This window comes from Oryctolagus cuniculus, chromosome 6, assembly GCF_964237555.1.
Source record: "Oryctolagus cuniculus chromosome 6, mOryCun1.1, whole genome shotgun sequence".
Taxonomy (NCBI): Eukaryota; Metazoa; Chordata; class Mammalia; order Lagomorpha; family Leporidae; genus Oryctolagus; species Oryctolagus cuniculus.
Window position 1 is genome coordinate 41,792,526 of NC_091437.1, and position 15,100 is coordinate 41,807,625.

The window sequence follows — 15,100 nt, forward strand, 5'->3', positions numbered from 1 at the left end:
CAGTAGTTGGCAAAGATTCACACTATTATTAACAGTGAGGTTAATGCCCTTTGCCAAAGAGGATGATTAATTTAGAAACCCAGTAACAGCCGCTAGGCCAGGATCAGCTTCCTAACACAGCTCATCAGTCACATAGTGCCTACGACTTGTTATCAGAAAAATGTCTATACTGCTTGTTAGACTAAAATTTCTTCTGTATATCAGTTTGAGAGATTAAAAAAACCACCTATTTTCACAATGGCTGTGAACATGAACTGTGCAGCACTCTGAAAACAGTTTAGTGTTAGGTCATAATTTCTTCATAGTAGGAAAACAGGGAATCCCACTTCTCTCATGTTAAAAAGGGGGCTCTTCTTTCTACCTACTGTGGTTCCATTAGGTAAAGGGAGTTCAAAGAAGTCTAAGATTCCTTAAGGACTAAGTTACATACATTTTGAAAAAGTTAACATATCACACAGTGAGTAGTACTTTCTGGAACACATGCAGGTTGTGCAATCACACAGTGTGAGCCTGAATCTAGGCTCTGTCACATACTAGCTGTGTGACTTGTAGTCATGGGTGAAACAAGGATAACAAACCCCACGACTGTAAGATTTAGATGCAATTTAACAACACAGGAATGGGGTGCATCCTCTATGTGCATGTGTCATGCTCACATACTGCTTGAGGGAATATAAACTGGCACGATTTTTTAGCAATAACCATAAAAACATTTTAATGTCTTCAACCCTTTACCTACCAATTCCGCTTCTAGAAATTTTCTGCAAATAAGTTACTCATTCACTTTCATGCTGATATATGTACAAGGCTGTGACTGTAATATTACTTAAGTTGAAAAAAAGGTAAACAAATGTTACTCACTTGTGGGGAAGATACATGCATTACACAAAATGGAATGGACAGATTTTTGTTAATGACAGTAAGACAGATCCTATGTATTAACAAAAAAGATGTCCAAGATACATATTTTAAGAAGAAAAATTCCATGTGGTATATATATCTCTATTTATATGGTAATTTTTAGCTAGGTGCAGAAGACTTTTCTGCATTCGTTATTGATGAGGCTTTGGATTATGTAGAATACAACACTTTGTAAGTTAATATTTTTGTCATGTTTGAAAAGATTTTAAAATGAAGATATTTCTTCTGAAAGCAGAAAAAACAGTAAGAACAGTATTTATTTCAATGTCAATAGTAAAATAAAAAGATACAAAGAATAGAAAGGAAAGTAGGTGAAGACATGATACTGTCGCCTGGATGGAAGAAACCAAAGTTACCTATGACAGTCTTCAGGTTGTGCACATAAATGACTGCATTGTTGGAGCCAGAGGCCATCAGATAGCTCAGCTCTGGCTGGCTGCCATGCTCATGATGCCAGCTGATCGTATTCACAAGCTTGTGATGCTGCTGAATGGTGCAGAGCAGTTTCAAGTTAGGAACTTGAAATATTTCTATTGATCTGGAATGAGAAACACAGCAAGACAAGAAAGATGGATGATCGAGACAGTCCGGTGCGAGCAGCTGCCTCTCCCACTCTGTTAGGCAAAAGTGAGATGGAACAGGAAAACCATTTCTATTACTCTAAAGGTCATTCTCGTAAAAGCCAAGTACAGAAGGTTGTTTTCTGAAAATTCTAACAATCTCTGGGAAGTTGCACTAAGACATTTGTATTTGTAATAAATGGTGCTAGAGAGAAGCTAGTGATCCAGTGGCCAAATTCAGATCAAAGTTGGATAGCACACTATAAGCCCTAAAAAGCATTTTTTGCTGAGGCTTACTTTAAAAAACAAGAGTGAGAGGCCAGCGCTGTGGCACAGCAGGGAAAGCTGCTGGCTGCAATGCTGGCATTCCAAGTGGGTACTGGTTCAAGTCCCAGCTGCTCCACTTCCAATCCAGCTCTCTGCTGTTGCCTGGGAAAGCAGTGGAAGATGGCCTAAATCACTGGGCCTCTGCATCTGCATGGAGACCAGGAAGAAGCTCCAGGCTCCTGGCTTCATACTGGCCCAGCTCTGGCCATTGTAGCCATTTGGGGAGTGAACCAATGGACCTCTCTCTCTCTCTCTCTGCCTCTGTAACTCTGCCTTTCAAATAAATAAATAAATCTTAAAACATATAAACAAGCAAAAAAACAAGGGTGAGATTTTGGCAGTTTAATGTAGGAGCTCAGCATCGTGGACTCACAGACCAGTCAAAACACTCTTTTTGGATCAAAAATATCTTAATAGTTCCACAGTTCTCAAAGAAGTAAAGAGTTCCTGGATCAGTCAAGATACAAGGATCAGTCACAATATCAAAGGTAACTTCGCTTTCCCAATTAGCATTACAGATAGCAGTAGCCAGCTTTTGACCAAGTATGTGTGTAATTACCAAGTTTTTTGTTTTTTAGAGAAGCAAACACATACCCATCTTCATTGCCAAGAGCCATGATTTTGCCATCTGCTTTCCAGCTGATCTCTGTGTGTACAGGCAATTTATACTAGAAAGCAAAACAAACCGATCTTAACTGTAAACAGTGTTCTTCTCTCCACACAGCTTACAAATCAATGACGACAGCATGAGAAAAAAAATCCCTAGAGTTTAAAAATGTTCTGTGTAACAGCCATTCTTGTAAATAATCAACATTATGAGTCAAGGAGTACTAATGACAAATATTCTAATTCTGATTTCTTACATAAGGCGAAGAACCTAGTAAATAACACTAATGATCTATAGCATTTAACCTTGTGAATAAACCTAATCAAAGATTTTTGTTCACAATAAAGAATGAAATATGTGGACTGGCCTTGACAACATGGAGTCATATTCCTTAATGAAAGCCATACACACTCCTTGTTTCTTCTTTTTTTCTCCAAAATTTCTTTCCCAGAATCTGATTTTCCTCTAATTCTACATGTTGCCGTCTCTCTAGGCTGCCTGGACTCTCTTCTTTTCTTATTTATCTCTTTTGCACACTCCACACATGCCTACAGTTTCATCATCTATCATTTATGATAAGGAATTCCAAATTTCTATTTCCAGCCCAGGCTCCTTGCACGAACATCTGATCTATATCTCAGCTGCCACTCATCTAAAAGGCTGTTATGAACAGAAAGTTTGTCTCCTTTATTCCCTGCTGAATATTATTGTTCAGATACTAAGAAAGTGAAAGACTGTAATCAATAAATATAATTCAATGTGTGATTAAATGTGACTTTTAGGCTAGTCATACTAAAATAAACAGCATTTAAAAAATGCTCATTTGAGAGGGTAAGGAAATCTCTGTTCTTATGGTTTGACTTTACAGTTCTGCAAGCAGATAAATTAATAGAATGGTAAAGCAATTGTGATTTATGTGGGAATCTGAGTAAAGGATGTAAGGGAATTCCTTGTATAATTTCTTTGTATTATTTTGGTAGTTTTAGTCTAAATGTGAAATTATTTCACTGAAATATTAGAAGGCCAATTCTTTCTCAAGCCAAATACTCTGCAGCTGCATTGGCACACAACGTCATGAAGCCATGTATGCCACACATCACTCTGGCTAAATGGACACCAAAAAGGATGCTTCACATCCAAGATCTGAGGGTTTATACTAAATCTTCATGCAAGTAGATAAATATTTTTTGGGGGAGGGTTAAGTTCTTTGCTTTGCCTAAGGATAAACACTCCTAAGATATAGGTTACAGCCCGCAAATTACTTCACAGCCTGTTCTATAAGGAATAACTGCATTTATTATGAAAGATGGGAAGTGTGAGATGTAGATCAAGAGAAGACTTTGCACTGTAAGAACTCACTTTTATTGAGTTGGTGTCCCTGATGAGTTTGTTGATGTCAAATGCTTCTCCACTAAGCTTCCAGGGGTTATGCTGCAGGACAATCCCCTCCCCTCCACAGCTGTATAAAGTGAGGGAGGGTCTGTCTCCCTCTCCTCCTATAAGCAATAAGAAAGTTTGTATCAGTTTCACAGCTTAACTATATGCTGCTGTAGTGTGACCATACCATACTATAAACTGCTTAAGATGGAGTAAAGTGCATGCTCTTTCCACCTGAACACAGTTGGTGGAGAAGTAAAAAGGTACATTAATTCTACATTAATTTGTATGATGCAATCTGTTTGCTTCATTCTTCAGGAATTCAAAATAGTAGAGGCACCAAAACTGGGTCAGAAAACAACATAGTATGTCATCAAATTAAAGCTTTTGAGCAGTTATTTTTTTCCTCAGAAATGAGTACTGTACTCTTGAGCATTTAAATATATGGAGCTGCAGTGCCTTCTATGGCTAACTGTAAGGAGCTGTCCTCACAGCAAAGATTTCCTTAGTATTACAGTAGCCAGAGGTGCTGATGGGTTTCTGTGAGAACAACTTTTATTTCCATTAGTGCTGGAACACAATAAACATCTGTTGCACGAACCAGAATTCCAATGCTGCTTGAGTTCCAACAACTTAAAGGATTTACTCTCTCTTAGTGATGCAGTTACTATGGAAAGCCACAGATGTCTCAATACAAATAGTTAAGAAAAGTTTGTAAGAGACTTTTGATGAATACATTCATTTAAAAAGATGGGGACAAGAACAAAAAGACAATGCTGAAGTGGTAAAGGAGGGAAAGCAGCAAAGTGTAACCAAAGAGAAGAAATCAATACAGAAATCCTAAGTTGTTTTGTGGTGGAAAAGAGATGAGCATTATCCCATTAACACAGTGAAGCAACATTCTAATTCTGATAAAACTACAAAGTGACAAGTTTTAGTGAAGAACAGTAGACTGGGGTCAGGACCCAGAATGAGCTGACTCTATGTACAATGAAGAATTTCAGTTTCAAGAGTAGAACTGTGCTTCCTTTTGAGACTGGGGAGGGTCATGGGGGAATGGCTTCTCCCACCAAGGCCAATTTATGACCTGCCACTACTACTTTATAGACCTCTAGAGGACACAGCAGACTACATAAGCAGTCACTGCACTAGAGCATTTAGAATTCTTTTCAGCTTTAATAGAAAGAAAAGGGAATACTCTCATAGTTGTTAACAGAATGGCCCAAACACTTACCAAGTGACATGGGGGGTACTGGTGGCCCCCAGGCTAGCGTGTACACAGTCTTCTTATGATATGTGCTGGAAATCTGTGGAGGTCTATGGGGTGGGGGACAAACAGAAAGATTTTTTAAAAAAAATTTTTAGTGTAAAACAGACCATATTTTTCTGAAAGGTCCCTATTATATAATTAGTTGCTATTAGACAAAAACAATTTAACAATATCTTAATCTATCTATTTGACTACAACAAACTACATAATGATTTCTGCTACCAAAATGATGAAGTCTTAAAGATATCTTACCCAGAAAAAAATGCTACTCCTACCCATCCAGCCAGTTTGGGATCATTTTCCTCATTTCTCATTCTGAAAAGCCCACTTCAATTAAGTGTCAAGTACTCCAATATTACTGTAGTTTTACAGAAGCATAAAGGTTATCACAACTAAAGAAAAATAGGCTGTCTTTTCCATGTGTCAATTCAGAAGATGCATACCACTGAGCCCAGAACTAGGGTTATTGCTAAGCATTTATCATTATCAACCAAATGTATTCACCTTATTTTATATTCATGGAGATGATCAGAAGTCATTTTCAGACTTACCCAGTGAGACTAACATCCCAATCTTAAACTGAAAGATTTCAGGGTGGACAGACTGGTAGTTTTTGATTCTCTCGTAAAGAAGGCTTGCATTTAAGAATATTTTCTAAGGTCACTATGGTGATAATGACATGGGGAACAAAGGGCTGCACTGTTATTACTATTAATATAAATTATATCCCTTGTATGACTTTAGAATTCTAGAACTATCACCAAGCTAGTTGTTGACTTATTTATAGTGAACAATCTAGATAATGAGCCAAAATTTCTTTGGCTAAAAGGAATAGAATAAGCAGGGTTTTTAAAATAAACATTTATTTATTTATTCATTTAAAAGGCAGATAGAGAGGACAGACAGAAGACCGATCTTCCATTTGCTTGCTGGTTCACTTCCCAAATGGCCACAACAGCCAGATTGGGTGAAGCAGAAGCTAGGAGCTAGAATTCCATCCCGGTCTCCCATATGGGTGGCAGGGGTCCAAGCCTCGGGCCACCTTTGCTGCCTTCCTAGGTACATTAGCAAGAAGGTGGACTGGAAGCAGAGCAGCCAGGATTTAAACCAGCATTCCAGTATGGGATGCCAGCAGTGCCAGCACCCACCACAACACTAGCCCCTCTAATTTTATTTAATTATAACTATTCTAAGTACAAATAGCCACATATTGCTACTGGCTGCCAAACTGAATTGCACGGGTCTGCAATTTCATCAAACCTCTAGAACAGCTATGTATAAGATACCTAAAGTGGGGCCAGTGCTGTGGCTCAGTGGGTTAAAGCCCTGGCCTGAAGCATCAGCATCCCATATGGGCACAGGTTTGAGTGCCAGATGCTCCACTTTTTAAATTTTTTTTTACTTATTTGAAGACAAAGTTACAGATAGAGGGAAGGAGGGAGGGGGGAGGGGGAGGGAGGGGGAGGGAGGGAGAGAGAGGGAGGGAGAGGGAGAGGGAGTGGGAGAGGGAGAGAGGGAGAGGGGGAGAGAGAGGGAGGGAGGGAGGGAGGGAGGGAAGGAGGGAGGTCGGTCTTCCATCCTCTGATTTGCTCCCCAAAGGGCTGCAGTGGCTGGAGCTGGGCTGATCCAAAGCTAGGAGCTTCTTCCGAGTCTCCCACATGGGTGCAAGGGCCCAAGCACTTGGGCCATACTCCGATGCCTTCCCAGGCAGATTAGCAGGGAGCTGGACTGGAAGTGGAACAGCCAGGACTTGAACCGGTGCCTATATGGGATACCAGTGGTGCAGGTGGAGGCTCTACCTGCTTCGCCACAGTGCTGGCCCTTCCATGTTCTATCCAGCTCTCTGCTATGGCCAGGGAAAGCAGCAGAGGATGGCCCAAGTCCTTGGACCCCTGCACCCACGTGGGAGACCCGGAAGAAGCTCCTAGCTTCTGGTTTTGGCCTGGGCTAGACTTGGTCGTTGAGGTCATTTGGGGAGTGAACCAGCGCATAGAAGACCTCTCTCTCTCTCTCTGTCTACTTCTCTGTAACTCTTTCAAATAAAGAAAATAAACCTTTAAAAAAAAAAAAAGATACCTAAAGTGAGCTATAACTTGAGGGTATTTTGAAAAGTTCACAGAAAAGTTTTGAACAAAAAGTTTCTGAAATCCATGCATAATTTTTTCATAATATGCATTTTTATGAACTTTTAAAAGCACCTCATTATATATATAAGATCATATTATGAAATTATTAATTTTCTTGTGTGACTAGGATATTATAGTTATATAGAATGTCCTTATTCTGAGAACTATAACTTGCTTCACATGTTTCAGATAAAACACATATAAAATCACATAAAACACGTATGGCCATATGTTAATTGATCAATCTAGATAGAAGGGACATGGATATTCTTTTACCAATTTTACGACTTTAATGTATGCTTGAAAACTCACATAAAACAAAATAATGGTTTATTTCAGTGGTTACCAAATATCAAATGTGCTGAAATACTACCACCTGAAAACTTTTTAAAATAAAATTCTCAGTTCTGAACCTCAGTTTCAGAGCCAGAATCTTATTCCAAAAAAGCCATTCATGCCACTTTGATCTTCATCATTGATATTCTGGTCAACAGGCTGAAGAGAATCACACATTTCTTACTTGCTGGAGTAGGTGTCATACAATCCCACTTTTCCATCATCAGTTCCAAAAGCTAAGCAACCTTCCTTGTTTGGGTGCCAGCACAGCTACAAAAAAAGTTTCCAATAAGAATACATGAGAAGAGGGACATGCCATTAAGGGAGTCCTTACATTAGGCTCCAACCATTCAAATGGACATTTCTTCTAACTGTAATCAATTTCAAGAGAAAAACAAAGAATTTAATATTTTTAATAAAAAATGAAAGTTACCATGATCTAATCATCTCTACCCCCCCCAATCCACCAATTTTGTGTGTTTTTAGGCATTTTTATGGATAAACTTTAGATATACAAGAGTACTTTAGAATGTTCATGGGAAAACAGAATGAAACATAAGTTAATTTCAAGTATTTTGAAATCCATGTGTAGTTTTTTCAGAATATGCATTCTCCATTTTCCCCCATAGTTTTCAGAATATCCATTTTCTTGAAAATGCCTTATATGCATGGAACTCAGAATTTTTAGAGCCAAAATAAAATAAATTTTTCAAATGTTTTGAAGTACCCTCATACACAACAGAAAAAAACAAAGAGTCCTAACATTTAAGAATGTGGCTGGTATACTGTAGAGTGGGAATAAAAGATTCCAAAAAATTTAGAGAGTATGTCTCTTTTAATAATTAATGAATTGGAAAAAGCACACATTGTCATTATGGAAGCTGGAGACTGGAGTGGCAGACAGGGTAGGAAATAATATTTGCTTTCTACACTTCCAGATTGTTGGGTTTCCTTTCATTCACAAACATGTTTTGCTTTCGGATTAAAAAGCAACAGCCCCAACATTAGAGGAAAGCAAAGATTATTATATATAGTCTTTTCTAATCTGCATTCCATGTTTTATAATTTGCATTTTTCATGAATCATGTCTTTCCACATCAAAGAGACATCTATACTATCAGTTTTAATAGTTTGATAGCATCAAAACAGGTGTTTATAACTTGACATATCTTCTATGAAAACACATTCAGGTTATTTCTCATTTCTTAGTATTATGAAAACAGTGAATTCAACAAAGCCTCAATATGTTTAAACTCTGATTTGGGATAATAAGTTTGGTTTCCTTCTGCTCTCCCAGTTTCAAACTTCACCAAAAATGTTTTTAAACAACTTTTGATTCCCAATAGAATTCAAATAATAAATAGATTATTTTCTAAAAGCAGAATTAGTTATTTGAAAAGAAATGTACAAAACAAGCTTAAAAAAAAAGCATCCTTACTGATGTAACCTTGGACTTGACACCTTGCCAAAAATTTTTCACGTCATAGTTGTTCTTAATGGAGAGTGTATTCCAGACGCGGATCATGCCATCCCCAACACCTATTGCCAAGCAGCCCGTGTCCACAGGAGAGAAGGCCAGACTGTAGGCAAACCCACCAAGGGAAGGCAGGGTCCAGCTGCACTCCAGTGTGGCCATGTCCCAACATTTTACCTGAATAAAGTAAAGGTTAGGGCATAAATATTAAAAAGATCAGAGAAATAGGAAAAAGTTTTCAAATAGGATTGGCTAACAGAGTGGGTAATATAATTTAATTTTTCTGGTAGAAATTAGAAAAAGTGGCTTAGGAAAAAAAAAACAGTACAAATTATATAGCTTAAAGGGATCTCAAGAGATTTCGGCTACGTAAACTATGGACCAGGAGAAACAGCAGCATGTCCTCACACATCTTTTCCTGGACACACCCACTTTTCCAGATCATGTCTCCCTCAACACAAGCATCCTGGTGGCCCCTCACATCTCACCACTCGGTACTGAGAGTATATTTAGTGCCCATCAGTCGCAGGAACTCTGAAGCTGCAACCAGGGGTGGGGTGCTGAGTACTGACAAGCAGCTCTTACATCTCTATCCATGGACGTGGAAAGCAGCAGCTGTCTATCATCCTCAGTTTGTAAAGGACATAAATTAAACACGATTCTGGAGTGGTTCTGCCCTTCTGATGAAGTGCTGAAGAGGGTGTATCTCCGTCTCCAAGACTGGTTGAGATCCCAGAGCAGCAGTTCGCCTCTAGGAAGGAAAAACACAGATCTTAGTTCTCTTTCTTTTCTTTCTTATTTGAAAGACTTATTTTATTTATTTGAAAGAGTTATAGAGAGAGAGGCAGAGACAGAGAGAGATCCTCCACCCACTGGTTCACTCCCCAAATGGCTACAACAGCCAGAGCTGAGCCAATATAAAGCCCGGAGCGTCGTCTGGGTCTCCCATGTGGGTGCAGGGGCCCAAGGACTTGGGCCATCTTCCACTGCTTTTCCAGGCGCATTAGCAGGGAGCTGGATTGGAAGCATAGCAGCCAGGACTCGAACTGGCTCCCATATGGGATGCAGGAGCTGCAGGCCGGGGCCTTAACCCACTGTGCCACAGTGCCAGTCCCCCGTGTTAGTTGTCTTTCACAAGTAATTGAAGAACAGTGGTTGTTGAGCCAGAGTCAGAGCCCTTAGCTACAGGTAATTTCTGTCACTTGTTGCTTTAAAAAAAGGAAGAATTGCATATTTTTCAGATATCCACAGAATATCTCCAGGAGGGCATACACACAAAATTTGTCATTGCCTATGGGGAGGGGCACCAAGCAGCTAGGGAGACAGAAGTGAAAAGGATGCTTTATTATATAGGTTCATTATTTTTGAACCATGTGAATGTCCTAGACTACTTTTTAATAGACTTTCCTAACAGCTTTAATAATAAAATGCTGCCATAATTCACACAGCTCCTTAAGTTTAAGATACAGTATCTCTCTTTTAGGGTGGTGGTGGAATAGACAAGGTTAACATTTTCAGGTGGTTTCTATGTGCTTTACCTGTTTTACCTCTTTTTTTTGACAGGCAGAGTGGATAGTGAGAGAGAGAGACAGAGAGAAAGGTCTTCCTTTTGCCGTTGGTTCACCCTCCAAAGGCCGCCGCACCGCGCTGATCCGATGGCAGGAGCCAGGTACTTATCCTGGTCTCCCATGGGGTACAGGGCCCAAGGACTTGGGCCATCCTCCACTGCACTCCCTGGCCACAGCAGAGAGCTGGCCTGGAAGAGGGGCAACCGGGACAGAATCTGGCGCCCTGACCGGGACTAGAACCCGGTGTGCCGGCGCCGCAAGGCGGAGGATTAGTCTAGTGAGCCGCAGCGCCGGCCCCTGTTTTACCTCATTTAAAGGCAGGGAACTTGTCAAATTTACTTTTTTATAGAACTCCCATAAACACCCTAAGAAGTAAACTATTACTACTATCTCCTCTTTTTACATGCTACAACTGAAGTTCAGCAAAATAAAGCATCTTGTTTATGAACACAAAGCAGGTAAGTAGCAGATAGGTTACAAAATTCAGTTCTGCCTAATTTCAGAACCCACACATTTAACCACCAAGTTATTGTTCAAGCTTTGTTAGTAGACAGCACAGCTATCAGCCTCATGATTTTTCTACTTCAAATGGCTCATCCTAACACAAGTCTTGACTGGTACTCTAACTTCTTTATCCACGAAGAGAAGCCCTGGGAATCCCCAACAACAGAAAAACAAAATACATCAAGGTGATATTATCAAAAAAAGACTTACCCAAAACAGCTGGACACCAGCTGTGTGGGCTGATTACTGGGCCAATGGAGTGTCAACCACAGGCGCTCCTTAACAGTTGGGTCAATTCCTCCTCCTCGTCTCTTCAGAAAGGGCAATTTCAAAATCATTACCCCTGTGGATCAAAAAAGGTTAATAGTATTCAAGACAGTGAAACTACTGCACAAGTCATCAGCAGGTCACAGTATCATCTGTGGTATTTGAAAGGAAGAGTTAAGAAAGAGAGAGTGAGAGTGAGAAAGAGAGAGATAGAGAGAAAGAAAAAAAGAGAGACAGAGAGATCTTCCATCCCCTGGCTCATTCTGTAAATGGCAGCAATGGCTAATGTTGGGCCAGGCCAAAGCCAGAAGCCTGTAACCCTATCCAGGTCTCATGTGGGTTGCAGGGGCCCAAACACTTGGGCCATCTTCCACTGTTTTCCCAGGCCATAGCAGCAGGGAGCTGGATCGGAAGTGGTGCAGCCAGGATGCTAAACGATGCTCATATGGGATGCTTCTGTCACAGGTGACAGCTTAACTTGCTATGCCACAGTGCCAGCCCCTAAAGCTTTCTTAGTTTGGTTACTTATAATATAAACCTCATTTTCCACAGAGACATTATCATAAATAGTGGTTAAGATCAGCCTAGCAACATTCATGTCAAGTAAGCTTTTACATGCTGTCTAGGTAACCTTAACACATTAAGAATACACACACACACACACACACACACACACACTTTTGGTCTGGGGAAAACAAGTTCCCAATTATAACTAAGAGCCCATGCTGGTAACACAACTCCAAATTTTCCAGAGTTAGAAGGACAGAGGGTAGGATTACTTCTTCTAGGTGGCTAGAGATCCAAAAGAGAAAAATTGTCAGTCAACACATCGTGGCAGTAGTTGCTGCACTGACACACTACCAACCAGTGGCTCCTAATTTGTAGGTGCATCAGAATCACAGAGGCAGCTTTTAAAAATTTATGTGCCAGGACCTACTGCCTGAAGATTCTGACTGAGTAGATCTGAAGAGGGTTCTAAGAACTTCTGTTGGATCATTCTAACTCTGGATAGGGTTACAGGCTTCTGGCTTTGGCCTGGCCCAACATTAGCCATTGCTGCCATTTGCAGAATGAGCCAGGGGGTGGAAGATCTCTCTGTCTCTCTTTGTTTCTTTCTCTCTCTCTCTCTCTCTCTCTCTCTCTCTCACTCTCTCTTTCTTAACTCTGCCTTTCAAATACCACAGATGATCCAGTTCAGAGATCCATAGTTTAGAGGCTGCCCTTCTGGAGGGAGTCTCAGCCTGACGTCCCCCTCAGTTTTAGCTGTAGTAAGTCTACAAGTTGCCCACAGTTTGCAAAGTTCACCACTGACCAACCCTGAACTGCATGTCAAGCCTTGTGCTGCTCACCTTACATGCATTAACACATATGGGCCCAAATCATAAAATGTTCATGGCTTAAAATAATGTTGACAGTCCACCCACATTCACACTAGCATCATACACAACAGATAAAACCGGGAAGCAACCCAAGAGTCCACTGATGGGTGAATGAATAAGCAAAACGTGGCACATATGTACAACAGAGTATTAGTCAGCCTTAGAAAGGAGGGACATTCTAACATGTGTTACAGAAGGAATCAAGAATATTATGCTAGGTGAATTAAGCCACAAAAAGACATGTACTGTAAGACAAAAAAGACATACACAGTATGAGTTCAGAGACAGGCAGAGGTAGTGGTTGTCAGGTGCTGTGGGGAGAGGAGAACGAGGACTTACTGTTTAGCAGGCATGGTTTCAGTTTCACAACATGACAAGAGTTCTAGAGATGAATGGTGCCAACAGCTGTACACCATTACAGCAAATTTAATAATTAAGTATATAATAAAGTGGTTAGGCTGGTACATTTTATGTGAATTTTATAATAGTATTTAAAAAAAAACTAGAAAAGGAAAACAAAGTCAGAGAAGAGAGGCCCACTATAAAAAGGTGAGACTGTTACTACAAAGGTGACATGCAGTTTCTCTGGAGCTGCTCTCCGTTTCCAAGCTTAAGGGAAGAGTTTTGTTAGAAGCTTGGGAAAACCTCATGCTGAGGGCCCCCATAATTCGGGTACAGTAAGCTTCCACATGTCCACACACACTTGCTTGCTGGCTTTATGTTCTTTCTTCTGCATCTGTGCGTAAGAAGCTCTAACTCTAGACATATTTTCTATTCTTTTGCTTCAGGCCTTGTCACGTTCCAGTATTCCTATTCTTCTAACAAATACCTTGCTGTCCATACTAAGGACCCTTTGCTAAAGCCGGGACCCTGCTTTCTCCTGAAATGTATCAGAAACTCATTTCTAACACGAAAACCAGATGTTCATAGCACCAAGAGTTACAGCCCAAGCTAAATGGGGGAAGCAATTTTCTGGAACAAAAAGGTAGAGAAAAACTTTCTAACAGATGATACACTCTTGGGATCAGAGGATACAACAAAAAAGCTTTTACCTCCACTGGATCAATACAGGTCATCTCACAAAATGAATCTCAAAAACCAGTCTTACCTCGGCCTCTAGAGCAGCTCCAGATCCGAATGGTCTGATCTTTGCTTCCAGTGGCTAAGTAGCAGCCTTTTGACAGTGGAGTTTGTGCTACAACTTTCCCATTGTGAATGTCAGGTTCTTCTAGGAGAGATGATAATTTCATTAATATGCATTCAATATACATTTATTAATGAAAAATTAGTTTGTAAGCAATTCTAAAACTTAGCTATCTCTTTCAAAGGTCTGATACAGAAAACCTAAATTTTAGGTTTAATTCAAATGATACAACTCTCTTTACTTCGTTCTGAACTCTCCCTTAAATCATCTCTACCTGAGTTTTCCTCTTGGCTCAGGGATAAACAGTCTTCACCAGGCAGGGGGCACCAGACTATGGAGTGGATCTCATCATCGTGGCCTCGAAGCCTGTGAATCACTTCTCCTTTCTTACTGATGTCCATTATGACCACTATGCCATCCTTGTAGCTAAAAAACAAGTTAGAAACATTAATGAAAAGCCAACCCGGAACATTCTCTCTTGTTAACATTTCAGCTTAGCAGTCACCATTGTGGATGTCTACATATTAGGTGATTCTAAAGAGAACAACAACATTACAGCTTTATTTAAAAATAAACCAACAAAAAGAAATAATACTGCCGGCGCCGCAGCTCAATAGGCTAATCCTCTACCTAGTGGCGCCGGATTCTTTCCCGGTTGCCCCTCTTCCAGGCCAGCTCTCTGCTATGGCCAGGGAGTGCAGTGGAGGATGGCCCAAGTGCTTGGGCCCTGCACCCCATGGGAGACCAGGAGAAGCACCTGGCTCCTGCCTTCGGATCAGCGCGGTGCATCGGCCGCAGCGCACCAGCCGTGGCAGCCATTGGAGGGTGAACCAACGGCAAAAAGGAAGACCTTTCTCTCTGTCTCTCTCTCACTATCCACTCTGTCAAAAAAAAAAAAAAAAAAGAAAGAAAGAAAGAAAGAAAATGGTATGTTAATCTTTGAACACCTGGATTTCAAGGTATGCAATCTAATGTCATGGGATCAAGTTGTTTTAACGTTCCAGTTAAGCTTTCCAGGAATAATCATAGTTTTGAAGATCCTCTAAAAGCACATCACTCTGATTTGGTCCTTTTTGTCCAACTCTGCAGTTCCTTTACATCTACTTGTGACCCCTTGCTCGTTTTTCACGGTCAGTCTGATTCAGGCTTCTCTGAACCCTGCCTTGCACCCTGTATGTTCACTCTTCTGCTGCAACAGTGCTTGCACTTCACAGGATCACTGGTTCACAGAGCCCTTACG

The 15,100-nt window shown here is 40.5% G+C and overlaps 1 protein-coding gene across 2 annotated transcripts in view; it reads right to left on the reverse strand.

Moving 5' to 3' along the window:
* The window catches only part of GEMIN5 (gem nuclear organelle associated protein 5), a 45,510-nt gene that overhangs the window by 23,793 nt on the left and 6,617 nt on the right, over window positions 1-15,100 (reverse strand). Inside the window, exons 4-13 of one of the 2 annotated variants that reach the window (XM_002710179.5) lie at window positions 14,135-14,286; window positions 13,825-13,944; window positions 11,281-11,413; window positions 9,584-9,749; window positions 8,963-9,175; window positions 7,709-7,794; window positions 5,027-5,109; window positions 3,775-3,911; window positions 2,403-2,476; window positions 1,278-1,459 (exon numbers count right to left, since the gene is read on the reverse strand). In XM_002710179.5, coding sequence (XP_002710225.3) covers window positions 1,278-1,459; window positions 2,403-2,476; window positions 3,775-3,911; window positions 5,027-5,109; window positions 7,709-7,794; window positions 8,963-9,175; window positions 9,584-9,749; window positions 11,281-11,413; window positions 13,825-13,944; window positions 14,135-14,286 — 1,346 coding nt within the window. The remainder of the gene's footprint in view (window positions 1-1,277; window positions 1,460-2,402; window positions 2,477-3,774; window positions 3,912-5,026; window positions 5,110-7,708; window positions 7,795-8,962; window positions 9,176-9,583; window positions 9,750-11,280; window positions 11,414-13,824; window positions 13,945-14,134; window positions 14,287-15,100) is intronic. The other variant, XM_008255311.4, reaches the window with a different exon arrangement.